Below are 13422 nucleotides of genomic sequence, written 5' to 3' on the forward strand. Positions count from 1 at the left end.
TTATGCTAAAATCAACACATGCTGGTGATGAGTTGATGACCTACCTGGCTGCTGCAGCAGTAAAGTTTGGAGGACTGAACTGTTTCCTGTGTGCACGATGCAGTATTAAAACAATCCACCTTAAATTCAATTTAAAGTTATAATATTCACTTTTCCACATTAAAATGTCTAAAAACATCTTGTGTACTGGCATTATCCCCAAATCTTTTCTGCAATAGAGACATACATGATTTTAATCATGTAACAGTCCATTTCATTTGGTCGCCTGTCAATGACATCATATCCCTTATGTCTATACTGTTGCCTGCCAGAAGCGTAAAAATTGACTTTCATCCAGTTTTAAGCCATATTTTTAAAATACATTTTTCACACCTTGGTTGTTTTTCAACTATATATTTTAAGCAGATGACAGATTTCAATCCTACATCTGATCATAATCTGTCAGATGACATCTGGATCTTAAGTTATCAGAGAAAACAGCTGAGTAAATGTTAGACGGCTGTGTTCACAGCTCCTCCGAGACAAACTGTGTCCTCTGAACAACGTCAGAGAATCACCGACTATTAACGTGAAACTGCTTTACTCCGTGTTTTCACCTGTTATAATCACCTGGTCTGTTTGTTTTGGAGAGCAGACCTCTGTGGATATTTCAGCTCCCAGTAAAAACCTCCCGGACGACTGACACTGAAGGAATCCAAATTACTTCTATGATCCCACGCTACTTCCCGACATCACAAAACTGATTGTGACTGGGATTGAACTGTCTCCTTCATAGTTAGTTTATAGACATGTAACATCTCATGACATCAGAGGGCAAGAGAAAATATTCAATACTTTTGTAAATTTAATTTATGGCTATTTTTTTAATACCCTTTAATGCCTTTTTAAGGAAACTAAAAAATGGATTTAGATTCCCTGTCCTACCTACTGCATGTCTGCTCTCTTATCAGAAAGACAGACATCAGAAAGATACAAGCAACCAAAATCCTGTGAAAAGGTACCGGGCCTCACTTTCTCTGACCGAGCTCAGTTCGAGTGAAGAGTTCAGCTGCTGCTCCTCCAAAATGAAAGAGGTCAGTTATAACAGCTTAGGCTTCTGATAAGGAGGCGTTAAAATCACGACACGCTGAAGGGATGGATTATGTCTCCCAGCTGGCCTGGGAGTGCTTAGGAAACCGTGAAGAGGAGTTGCAGGAAGCTGCCGGATAAAAGGACATCTGGCCTGCTCTGCTCACCCTGCTGCTGCTGCAACTCAAGCAGCAAGTGCATGGAAGGACGGACAGTCATTCAAACTGTTTTCACATTAATCACATTAGATGATAATCAAAGTGATTGGGTCACATCTGTTACCTGTCATGGTCTCCATCATCAATAGCAGTACCAAACTCGATGAGGCCTTCATCCAGCATGTACGTCACCGTGTTGACGCCCTCCGTCACGATCACATCCGTCTTTCCATCAACTCTCTCTAGATTCACAATGTCTCCCTGACAAAGACAGGTGAAGTTATTACCTGAAGTATTTACCTGAACTAGACAGAGGGATTTTGGCACGGTGAAGTCTTTACTCAAGTGCTGTACTTTAGTACATATTTGAGGTATTTAAATATTCAATTTTATGCTATTTTATATTTATATTCCACTACACTTGAGTGGGTAATATTAAATAATAATATATAATATATTACTTACAGATAAAGATTTTAGATACAAAAAATCTGATCAGCTAATACAATATGATGCGCTGCTAAAGATATAACTAATCAGCAAAATACTACTTACACAGTGATGATGCAGCTGCTGATGCTATCATTTTAGATATTTGTTCCATCTCATTTTTACTTTACTTCATTGTCGCACTTTTTCTCTTATATCTCCTCCCAAACATTGTAGAACCTTTAAACTTGTTTTTAATCTATCTATTTTATAATTTCTTTTTTATTATTTGTCCTCAATTTTATATTGTCTTGTACAGCACTTTGTAACTTTTTTGAAAGGTGCTATATAAATAAAGCTTATCATTATTATTATTATCATTGTTTAATATTGTAATATTAATATTATTCATATTATAATATATACATACGTATATATATATAAAATTCACATGAGAGGGAGTGATGCTGAACTGAATATCAGCACGGCTGTGATTCGGTCATAGGTACGAGGCCACAGGCAAAGTACTGAAGACGACAGATTATGATTTGTTTGTTCATTTTATCATTTATTTGGCTACGACAGCACAAATAGTCCCACAACTGGACTGGTACTGGACTGTTGCTAAGCATTATTGATGAACTTCCCAAACATAAAAATGTATCCAACTGTGACCATGCAAGAGCTTGCTCTGCCTGGTTTTTATTATTGATGAGAACACAAGCAAGTTTCCAAAACTTGTGCCTGCCCAGGGCGACTAACTGCCCCAGGACAGCAGCACAAAAAACACTTGCTCAGTTGGCTTCACACTGAGCACAGAGCCACAAAGCTTGAGGAAAGTAAAAGGAAAACGTGGTGTGGGTATAAAAACTGGAAACTATTAAAAAAAAATATAATATTACCAGCAAACTTTGTTAAACATTAGGGTCAGTGCAGAGATTAACATTAACACCAACAGCACCCCTATTTAAACTGAGGGTGTGGAGTGAAAAGATAACAAGGATGACAAAAGCAAATATCAGCCCCGTTTAATTGTGAAGTCATAAACTTATATAACCTTATAGAGAAATTGTCATTTTCTCCACTCAGACATACACTGAGGACAAACTCTCACCTTGATCGGGAACATGGTGACGCTCTCTGGGCTGTCGATACTGTACCAAATGCAGAGGTTTCCTCTGTTTTGGGCGACCACCACATCACTGCCGGGCACCCACTGGACATAGGAGCAGAAACTCAGCACTGTGGTCTTCACTCCCGTCTCTATGTCGTACAGATGGAGCTGAGGAGGAAAGAGTAGATGGGAGATACAGAGATTCTTAATTTCATCATCCCCGATGGTCTGACATTATCAAAGGCAACGTACATACAGTGTTAAATGGATAGTTCAACATCTTGGGAAACACAATTATTTGACCTGGAATGATTTATTATCATGTCCTTTTTTAAATTACTCCTCAGCAGCTTATAAGAATAATTATTAATGATATCATTAATTACATCAATGCAACCTGGTTCCAGATAAGGCATAACATGGATACATGGATTAGATAATTAAAATGATTAATTAAATTAATTGAAGTTTTGCTAAAATTGACACTTAAAGGAGCGTTCTGTAAGTTTTCTCTGCTGCCAAATGTGATTTTCTGCCAAGGGCGGGTGGTGGTGATTGTCACTTGACAAAAGCTTCACCCATCGTTTTTACAACACAAGCAGTTATAATACGTCCTCTGAGCAGCTACGTCTTCAAGGCGGAGACGGACTGGGGCTAGTTGGGTAGCAAGCTAACTTAATTAGAAGAAAAGACGTGATAGAGACAAGAGTTAATATTGTCGTGTTTTCCACCGCTGGAGAGTAAAGGAATGAATTTTGATGCTGAACTCGCATTGTTCCTTCTACACTGGTAAGTAAACAGCTGTTAATGCTGAAGTTGACTATGTAGCAATAGCTAAACTTATAAATAGCTCCTTTAACCCATTATGAGACAATTAGCTTCCTCGCTACTGTGGCTACCAGTAGCGTCAGTGTTTTCTACAGGTCTGATGGGGGATTTGATCAGCCTCCTGCAGCACAATTCACTATCAAAACATCACACTTTCAATTAAAAAGTGTATAATGTCTCCCTGACTATCACAAACAGAAACATTTTTTAACTAATATTACTGCCTACAGCAAGCAGAAGAAAATATTTAAGACTTTTGCAAGTTAAATTTAAGACTTGAAACTGAATTCAGTGATTTTTAAGGCTTTTTAAGACTTGAAGATACTGTAAGTGTTTATGCTAAACTAAGCTAATCAACTGATTGCTCCAGCTTTGTGTTGTGATATGCTGGGATGGAATGATTCTTTAGAGAGAAATGTTGCCAAAAGAAACAAGGCAGATTCTGTTTGTGAGACTATGAGTGAGACAGATTTGGTAAACACTGTGATTGTCTTTTTTTCCCAGTTCTCTGTCCTGTAACATTAAAATCAGTTCATCAGCTCAGTTAAACTCCTTTGTCTTGAAGAAAGCTGATTCATTTCCACCAGTGCCAAGTGAACACCCCTGATGAGCTGAGCTTATGTAGATTTGACAAATGACAGTGGCTCCTGTAGCCCTTAGTGTGTGTGTGTGTGTGTGTGTGTGTGTGTGTGTGTGTGTGTGTGTGTGTGAGAGAGAGCGAGAGAGAGAGAGACCACCTGCTGTTGTAATCAGCTACCTTAATATCCCTCACCCCTCACCACTACCACCATTTTTAATAATGCTCTGAGTATAGTTTCACCCTGGAGCTCAGCTGGCCAAGTTTTACTGCAGTGAGGATGAGCAGCCTGTTGATAAGTTCAAGTTTAAATTAAAGAAACATTTTGCTATACAACTTTAGAAACAAGATGAAATAGTCAAAGTTTTCTCAGATTGTCATTGATTGATTGATTTACATTGAATTATATTTTTATCCAGTTGCAAATCCAATTTTCATGCACCAACAGTCCTGAAGTAAAGGTACAATGTACTTGAAAGCTTTTCGTTAGCAGTGACATGATAAGAATATACGGTGGTTTCTACAAAAAGGTTTTGAATCACAGCACTCAATCTGTATTCTTGGTTCTAATTCCCAGCAAAGTTTCAAATTCCTTCTCATTCTCCTTCTTTTTATAGTCAGTGGTGCACATACAGATATATTTCACTAACTCTCCAACTAGAGTTCATTTTGTACATACTAAAGAAAAAAAACTACATTTGTTCCTGAACAAAATACAAATTTTCAAATAAAAAAAATGACTAAGTGACTGAAAATGTCACTGTGTGTCATACAAGAGCAGCAAAAAGTTTGACACCACTGAAGGATTCCCAATTACCAGAGCTCTCCATGTCTCTGCCCCTAGGCTCAGACATCAAACTGTTTCATCACCGCAGGCAACAACTGACAGCAGCTCCCCGCCACTCTCACCCCGCACACACAGCTCCTCATACATATATAACTGGCACAACATTTCTACCTTTTCTAAATGTCTTTTGTTTCTGTAATAAAGTAGGAAAAATAAATTAAAAAGGAATTTATACAAATTCATCTAAGAATTAGGTGAGGAAGATCACCATAAAACAAAATCCAAATGTTCATCAGTTACTATGAGCAAAAGACACATTTGACCAGACAGCTGGTAAATACTTTGTTCACTACTATAAATATAATGTTATTTCTAATTTCTGTATTTGATCATTTTTAAGAACAATGAATAAATGCAGGTAATTTGCATGTTTCGCTATTCAACCAAGTGTTTAGCACACACATAATAACAAGCTGAAAAAAAACCTATTGAAATCTTATGTATGAGTTGTGAATGAGTTAGATGGACTACTTTTAGAAAAGAAGAAAAATAATATGAATTTGGATGTTTTGATTTTTGAAATTCTGAATGCCCTGAAAATGTATTTATTTCACTAAAAGCCACGTCCACTTTTCATCAGTTTGTTTTGTCCATACAGAAAACACACTAGAGACATACTTAGAAGGGGTTAAATTACACAATTAACAGGATAAGAAAGAAGAAAAAAACATTTATGCTTATTATTCCTGGTTAATTTATGGTGCTCCCATTTGCCAAAGGGCTTCCTTATTTATTGTGACCCACCATCACACCACCCTGATGACCAAGATGGTTCCACACAGACATCCACAGGGCCTGTTTTGGGTGATGGACTATAACTATAACTATAACTTCACACACCCCCCCCCATCCGAGGACAGATTTTCCTACTTTCCTGATCATCATCATTGCTCTGCCTTCAGGGATCTCTGCCATTGTTTCCCCTCTTTCAGCGCCTCAGGGTGCTGAGGTTTCATTCTCACCCGCAGTTTCTTGTCCCTAAACAGCAGTTTGCGTCCGGTTTCATTGAGCTCCAGCCAGTCAATCTTGGAGTCGTGGCTGATGGTTCCCAGATTGTAGCCTCCGGCCAGGTCCACTGTGGGGGTCGGAGAGGAAACGATGGGTTAACTGAGCAGCTGTCAGACTGACAGTGCGACAATGTATCTGACTTAAATTGGCTTTTTATTCTATGTTAGAAATCAACTTGTCGTTTGTAATTATCCATGATTCTCATACGCAGAGTGAACAGTTTCTCGACTTTAAAAACTCATCTGCACTAGGATCAAGTTGGTATTAGTCTGATATGAGAGTGTCTTTTTAATTAAAATGGGATATGGTCCACTCAGTGTGGTCCACTTGGATGGAAATGATACAGTTTAAATGATTATAAACTCCAATTAGTGTACAAGTTTAATATTGTGGCTTGACCTTTGTGAAAACTTGCTCTCTGGATAAATTCCTGTGTAAAACAAGATATACTAAAAGATTTGTGGAAAGAAAAACCTAATAATGACATAATGATCATCATCGTCCAACAATGTTTAGATGTCCTATCTCAACTAACAAAAGCTGTAGGTTGAAACTGTTCTCCAAATGCATTTCACAGCCGAATGCCGCAAAAATGAGCATCTTAATCTGAAAGAGTCGTCAGGGTTGTCGATCGAAAAGTGATGACTCACTATTTCTTAGTCAAATACTGAGAATTTTTGCTCTGAAATTCCCTTCACAAAGATGTTGTTGTTGCACATTCACAACTTACAGCTGCATTAAAGGATATGACTGCAATACAGAAACACAGTTTTTCTTAGTGTCAGAAAAAGGATCCAAAGCCTGAACAACACATCAATGAGCCTCACTGTTGAACCGGGTGACATGTTCCTTCATTACCATGAACAAGGAAACAGTTTTCACTCATTCCCACAGATGCCACCCTGCTGCTCTAAACACTTATCACAGCTCCAAATATATATTAATCTACCACTGATAACAAATGCACTGTTTACTCTTGTGTGAGGAACATCTGAGTGGCTAGCAAGATTTCAGGGAGGAGTCAAACCCTGCTTACAAACCTCTATAACAGACAGGTGATCCATAAGGCTACTTCCCTTCTGGAGTGCCAAGATCACCCTCTTCGGACAGAGTCTGAACTGTTACCCTCAGGCCATAGGTGCCCGTGATAAGGACCAAGAGATAAAAATACGTTTTCCATCTGCTATTCAGTTGTTAAATGGCAGGATGGAGATGGCTTATTTTCACACACTGCCTATTTAACCTTGACGAATGAACTCTTACATATCGCTCTGTCCATTATGTCTATTGATGTCCATAAGTGTGGGTGCTATGTGTGTCTTTGTATGTTTGTCTTTGTATGTGCCTCACTGCAAAGCAATGTCCCTATAAGGGACAATAAAGACACTTTTCTTTACAATAAGAAAAATATAAAACAACATCACTATCCTTTACTGTAAATATGCATGTGTGACATAAAGCAGTAAAACCACTAGTCACTAGTCTTAAACACTGAACAGTAGCCACAATAGCTAGTATGGATCACAGCAAACGTCTACTAAAAAGACTTTACATTGAATATTTAAAAACAAACACTTTGTTTTTAACTGTTTTCCAGAGAATAATTAATAAGATATTAAATATCAGCACAAATTATTAAAAATTTGCCGTTTTTGTTTAAAAGGAGAGGGTGTGAAACCTTAATCAAGGTGCTGAGTCAGAATTTAAAATCACATCAGTGGCTAAAAAACCTTGTTAAGAGGTGCTGGATACCAAAAAATATTCTTTAGTTTGTGTGTTTTTTTTTGCTTGTGTTAGGTTGAAATGATACTAATAACTCCTGAGTGTGGTCTCCTGCATACTTACCAACAGCGATGGTCTTTATGTCAATCAGATAAGCGAGCTTTTTGTTGTCCTCAACTCCTCTCTGCTTTCTCTCATTTAGTCGGACACTAGACACACAAACAAACAAACAAACAAACACACACACACAAACAAACAAACACAGACACACATATACATACTTTTAGTAAACTACCATCGGTTAGGGAGTTCATTGATGATTAAACACGTTTATGTTAAATCCAGCATCAGCTCAGCATAATTGGCTTCATCTGCTGTTCATCATACTTGAAATCCCAGGATGCACCTGATCATGATGTTGCCATGCTACAGTGGCAAGGAGCTGTCAGAGTGTCCTGAAACCTGCTCACCTCAACAACCAGTCAGTCAATCACTATGGGACTGTCAGTCCTGACACTTTAGTCAGGTCTGAAACATTAACATGGACGTGTGCTGAGTATCAGCCTGTAATGGTACCAGGGATTTCTGCACAGCTCAACAGAGTCATCTAATGGACAGAGCTGGAAACGCACAGTTGATTAAGAGTGATCAAAGACTGACCAGAGACATCAATGTTACCAGAGATTGTATTTGATTACTAATTTGCAATTTTTATGTGTTTACCCTTCGCTTAAAAAAGATTAATCATACAGAGGAAGAGTAAAAGGGACTTGAATTTATTTATTAAAAAAATTTCCCACAGTCTCCTTCCAGTTGTTTTAGAGCTGAAAACAGACCTGGTGTCAGAAAGATAAGGTCTGTTTTTATTTTCATTTACATATTTTATCATCTTTTATCATCATTCACCCTTATTTCATTGTCTTTCGTTTTTTATTGTAAAGCACTTTCAGCTACATTCTCTTGTATGAAAAGTGCTCTAGAAATAAAGTTTATTATCATTACCATTATTATTATTGTTGTTATTATAAAGCATGATTGAACAACTCACAATTGGTATATACATGTACTTATTTTCACTGTGTTAAAATGCAAAACTGTCACTTCAGTCATGAAGCTGTATTATGAAATTGTACCTCAACTCACTGCTAAACCCAAACTTGTAATTTAGACAGATAAAATGGCTGATTTGTACATTGGAATATTTCACATTGTGACAAGAAAATACAAACAGAACATTGTATCCAATCCAATACCAAGTAGCTGCACAGCCCATCCGCCTACCCACCCACCCACCAGACCTGCGCCACTGAATTAAAGTCAGTAATTCTCAACGACTACCAAAGAGAAGAAATATAAATATTACGTGGTTATATCCTCCGCTTCCATTTTTCCTACAAATGTCAAGAATTTCTGCCAAATTACACAGAATTTCAGAGCGGACCTTTGGAGAGAGATCTTGTCTTCTCTGAGAATAAGAATCTGTAGGGGGGAGAGGGTCTTTACATCTGAACAGGATCTAACAGCAGTAACTGCAGAGGACCAACATGCTGTACCTATGATTGTTTAGATGGTGCGACACCAAATAAGACTAATTTATGTTTGTTCCTTGAAATCAGAGAAACCTGCCAGTAATAATGTGTAGCTGGACCTACCTAATGAGATGAGGATTCATAAATTCAGTTCTGACTGATCCCAGGATTTCGTTGTTACTGTACTCCACCAGACTCAGCTCTCCGGCATTAAAAATCATGCACACCTGAAAACAAAATGCATTCAGATGAAACACAGAGGTATACAAGTGAACAGGGGTAGTGGAAGGGTAGAGCACAAGAAGTGACAGGACCTGAGGCATAACCTCTATGCGCGAGGCAGCTAGGTTCTACTAAACAACAGACCTTTTTGTACCTATTGGCAATATCAGTGAAAACCTGTGTCACACCAGCTCTTCACAAATCTTTGCACTGCGTGTACTCACAGTTTCATTCTCAAAGAAGAACTTTTCATTTCCCCCAGAGCCGGGCCACGGCACCTGAAAGAGCAAAATCAACATTTTGATTCAAATGTTAGAGTCACTCACTCACTCACTCACTGTGAATTACACATTTATACAGAGTGAACATTCTGCCTTCATTTATTGAGAACCATGAGAACAGGACAGATGGGGACACGGGTGAATGGATTTCATTTGTGCCATTCATCATCAAATAGTAAACAGTCCTAAAAGTCATACCTCACTCAGTTTATTTGTCAGCAGGTCGCCCAGCAGGAGAGTATCGGAGGTGTGAGCCACCAGGAAGCGATCTTTTCCCATGATCTTGACTTCCTCTATCTCATAACCATAGTAGGACTTCAGCACCACCCGAGTTCCTGTAGAGAGGTTCCTCACTATCACCTGGAGGAGAGTGTGCGGCAGGTGAAGACAGAAAGAGGAAGAGGTAGAAGAAAACATTGAAAATTTATTTTCATATGTATTTAATGAATTTTAAGGGTGTATCTAAAATTTCACCTGTCAGTTAATTCAGTCTGGTGGAAAATCAGCTGTAACACCCAACAGACTCAATCAATTGTAAGTTCTTTAAGAGAGAAAATGTTGCTCATGAACTCTTGATTGAGAAATGTAATTCCGTCTTATTAATTGCTTGAATTAATTTCTCAATCACAAGCTCATCAATTTTAATTTGTATTTATTTGTATTATTTATTTTGTCAAACCGATGACAGCATGATTTCATGTTTTAATTACATTTAACTGAGTAATCTTGTTAATCAGAAAATCCATGGTTGAATTTTGAATAAAAATAGTCCCCTGGCTTCTTTCATGCATTTCTATCAGTTCAGTTTCTAGTGTTATTTTATTCTTTGCCAGTTTGTACCAAAGACTAGTGATTGCCACAACTCATAAGTTATTTTTCTCCCAGTTTCTAAGATTTACTGTACAATGTAACATGTATCGCTCATTTTCATTCTGATTATTTGGTCAACCCTTCAATTTTCTTTTTTATGTAATTCACCAGTTAATGAGAAAACAAAAGCTGGATGATTGTTTCCAGAACCTTCAGTTCTGTTCTCCCTTATTTATATATAAAATTCAGATACAGGCTTCTTTTCGCAGTTGAATTAATCAAATCCAAATTACTGGTGTTGCACAATCGACTGGGTTAAATTCAATTTCATCTCTTAATTGGCACGAGGCGCAGACCAAAGTGAGGGCTGGAATTTCTTATTTAGTGCTTTGTTCTCTCTTTTCTGTGCCTATTTTTATGCAGTTACAAAAACTGCACACAAGTAATGAATCTTCCATGTTTTTTCCTGTTGGCTGACTGTCTCTACCTGGCTCAGGCCAACGTAGGTCATCTCGAACTTGTTCTTATAAATGGCCCGTCGCAGGCAGCAATCGAAAAGTTCCACTCCTCCACACAGTGTTCCCTGTCAACACACACACAATAAATAAACACATAAAAACTCACTATTCACTCTTTTACATTTGCTTTGTGTTTTAAGGTTGTTTCTAATTATGTGATGGTAACAGCAGAGGATTCATAAAGATGCAGGATTTCAATGCCAGAGTGATATTTTTAATGTAAGAGTAACATCAGTCTAAGAGCAGAACAAGAGGCATACTAACAGGAAAAAGTCACACCATGGGTTAAAAAAATGTGATTGAGAATATATTTACCGCACAGAGGCGTGATCCGTCTTTCTTCCAGGCCAAGCTGGTGATGGTGTAGAGGTTGACAATCTCTTTAGGTTTGGCTTCGTCCCACACACCTCTCCTCGGAGCCCAGTTAAACACCCGCAGCCTGCATGACCCACGACAAACAGATAACAACCACTTGATATTTGAGGGCTGTGTGATGAAGCTGAAAAAAATTAGTGGACCTTTGAGTTGGGATTATGTTTTCACACATACTTCTGTCGAGGTCAAGAATAAACAGTTTAATTAATGGATTTACTCATGTTCAGATAGCACCCTTCAGATGCTAGGCATGTGTCAACACTGGTGTTTTCTGCCAGTATTTATAACATTTAGTTTATATTAGAATAATTCTATATCATTTTTTAAGTATTCAGTGTTTTGCCAGAAGAATATTTCATTATCAGGATGCAGCTAAAATCTATTGCTATTAGTAACATTCATGCACTTCTGAGTGGAATTAGAGTCAGTTATGATTAAGAGCTTCCCATATAGATTGGCTAATTTGACAAAAAAACATGAAACCGCATCATATCATCTCATATCAATTTGGACTAGCCCATGATGCAAATATGAGTCTCATATACTGTAACTGGTCCCTGCATTGTCGCTTTGAGATGACAGCGGTTACAGTACAGACGACACACTGACCGATCATAGCTGCCGAACACGACAGACTGCCCGCTGGGGCTGGTAGCAGCCACGGTGAACTCCCGCTCTGTCCGCTCGCGGGTGTAGTCAAAGGTCTGCAGGATGTGACCCTCCCTGCCGTAGGCTACCACCTTCTTGTCGCAGCCGCCCACCATGATGCTGTTTGCACCCCAGGCCAGCGCGTAGGGCGGGCACGGATGATTCAACAGCTTCCCCTTTGTCAGAATGTGGCAGCGAGTTAGTGGGTGTTTGTTTTATGAAAAAAAATGCAAAAGGAATATAGGACAAGATCTAAGATTTAAACTGGAAGACAGAGAAATATACAAACGATGGCAAGTATATATCTAGTGTGTGATATGACAGATAATGAAGGATAGGGGATGTGTGTGAGGATGTGTGAGACTGTGGTTTACCTGAGACTCCCCTGAGCCTTCGTCATCAAAGAAGTAACGCACAACTGTCCCATCAGCGTGTCCAGACAGGATGCCTTTACCAGAGACACTGACACAGCACAGAGGTGTTAAAAATAACACTCAATGACCGCACCACAAGAAAGAAAAGTAATAATTACAGAATAAATTTGTCAAATCAGATGCATTTTTTTCCTCAGATGTTTTGCCTTATACTTGCTGGTCGTAGCTACATATGAATATGTATCATATATTTACTTGGATGCCAGGGAGACAACACAGGACTCTGTGCCGTAGATGGTTGAGGACTTGTTTGTCTGAGTGTTGGCAAGACGGACCTATGAAATGAGTCAGAAAATCAGAAATAATACAAAATAAGAGTTATTTCCATTTAACAGAATAAAAACAAGAAATACAAATGTTATTTTGATGCTAAGCCAAAACATGTAACATGATGGAGTGAAAACACCTCTGACATAGCCTGTCTGCTACTCCTGATACTTGCATAATACTACTATTAATAATTATACATGAACAAACTGTATGTTAAGTGTAAATGTACCTTACCTTGCCATCAACTAATCCATAAACAATTGCATGTTCTGCAGGCCAAAGCAGGCAAGTCACAGCACTCTGCAATTCGTTGGATAAAATGACATGATCAGGGCATCACCAGCCTAATATAGGACATTATATATTTTTAATAAATGGTTGACTGACAATATATGATAATATATGACCATATTTGATAAGTTACTGCCTCTTTAATTGTGCGCTTCACTGCCTGAACAAAATATGTATGTGTACTTACTGTCTGAACAAATTTGTTGCAAATGGCTTTCTTGTCCCCCCTAGGAGAGAAGATAACTCATAAAAAATTTGTTTTCCTGCATCGACATACATTAAAAAACCAAAAT

At 38.2% G+C, this 13422-nt stretch overlaps 1 protein-coding gene across 2 annotated transcripts in view; it reads right to left on the bottom strand.

The window, feature by feature from the left end:
- ift172 (intraflagellar transport 172) overlaps window positions 1-13422 on the bottom strand; it is a 45728-nt gene that overhangs the window by 30567 nt on the left and 1739 nt on the right. For both annotated transcript variants that reach the window (XM_056363377.1, XM_056363376.1), the window contains exons 4-17: window positions 13317-13356; window positions 13073-13138; window positions 12764-12843; window positions 12509-12596; window positions 12096-12310; window positions 11427-11550; window positions 11081-11176; window positions 9982-10143; window positions 9727-9780; window positions 9404-9507; window positions 7875-7960; window positions 5984-6096; window positions 2770-2937; window positions 1351-1487 (exon numbers count right to left, since the gene is read on the bottom strand). In XM_056363377.1, the coding sequence (XP_056219352.1) occupies window positions 1351-1487; window positions 2770-2937; window positions 5984-6096; window positions 7875-7960; window positions 9404-9507; window positions 9727-9780; window positions 9982-10143; window positions 11081-11176; window positions 11427-11550; window positions 12096-12310; window positions 12509-12596; window positions 12764-12843; window positions 13073-13138; window positions 13317-13356 (1533 nt within the window). The remainder of the gene's footprint in view (window positions 1-1350; window positions 1488-2769; window positions 2938-5983; window positions 6097-7874; window positions 7961-9403; window positions 9508-9726; window positions 9781-9981; window positions 10144-11080; window positions 11177-11426; window positions 11551-12095; window positions 12311-12508; window positions 12597-12763; window positions 12844-13072; window positions 13139-13316; window positions 13357-13422) is intronic.

This window comes from Seriola aureovittata, chromosome 19 (assembly GCF_021018895.1).
Source record: "Seriola aureovittata isolate HTS-2021-v1 ecotype China chromosome 19, ASM2101889v1, whole genome shotgun sequence".
Lineage (NCBI taxonomy): Eukaryota > Metazoa > Chordata > Actinopteri > Carangiformes > Carangidae > Seriola > Seriola aureovittata.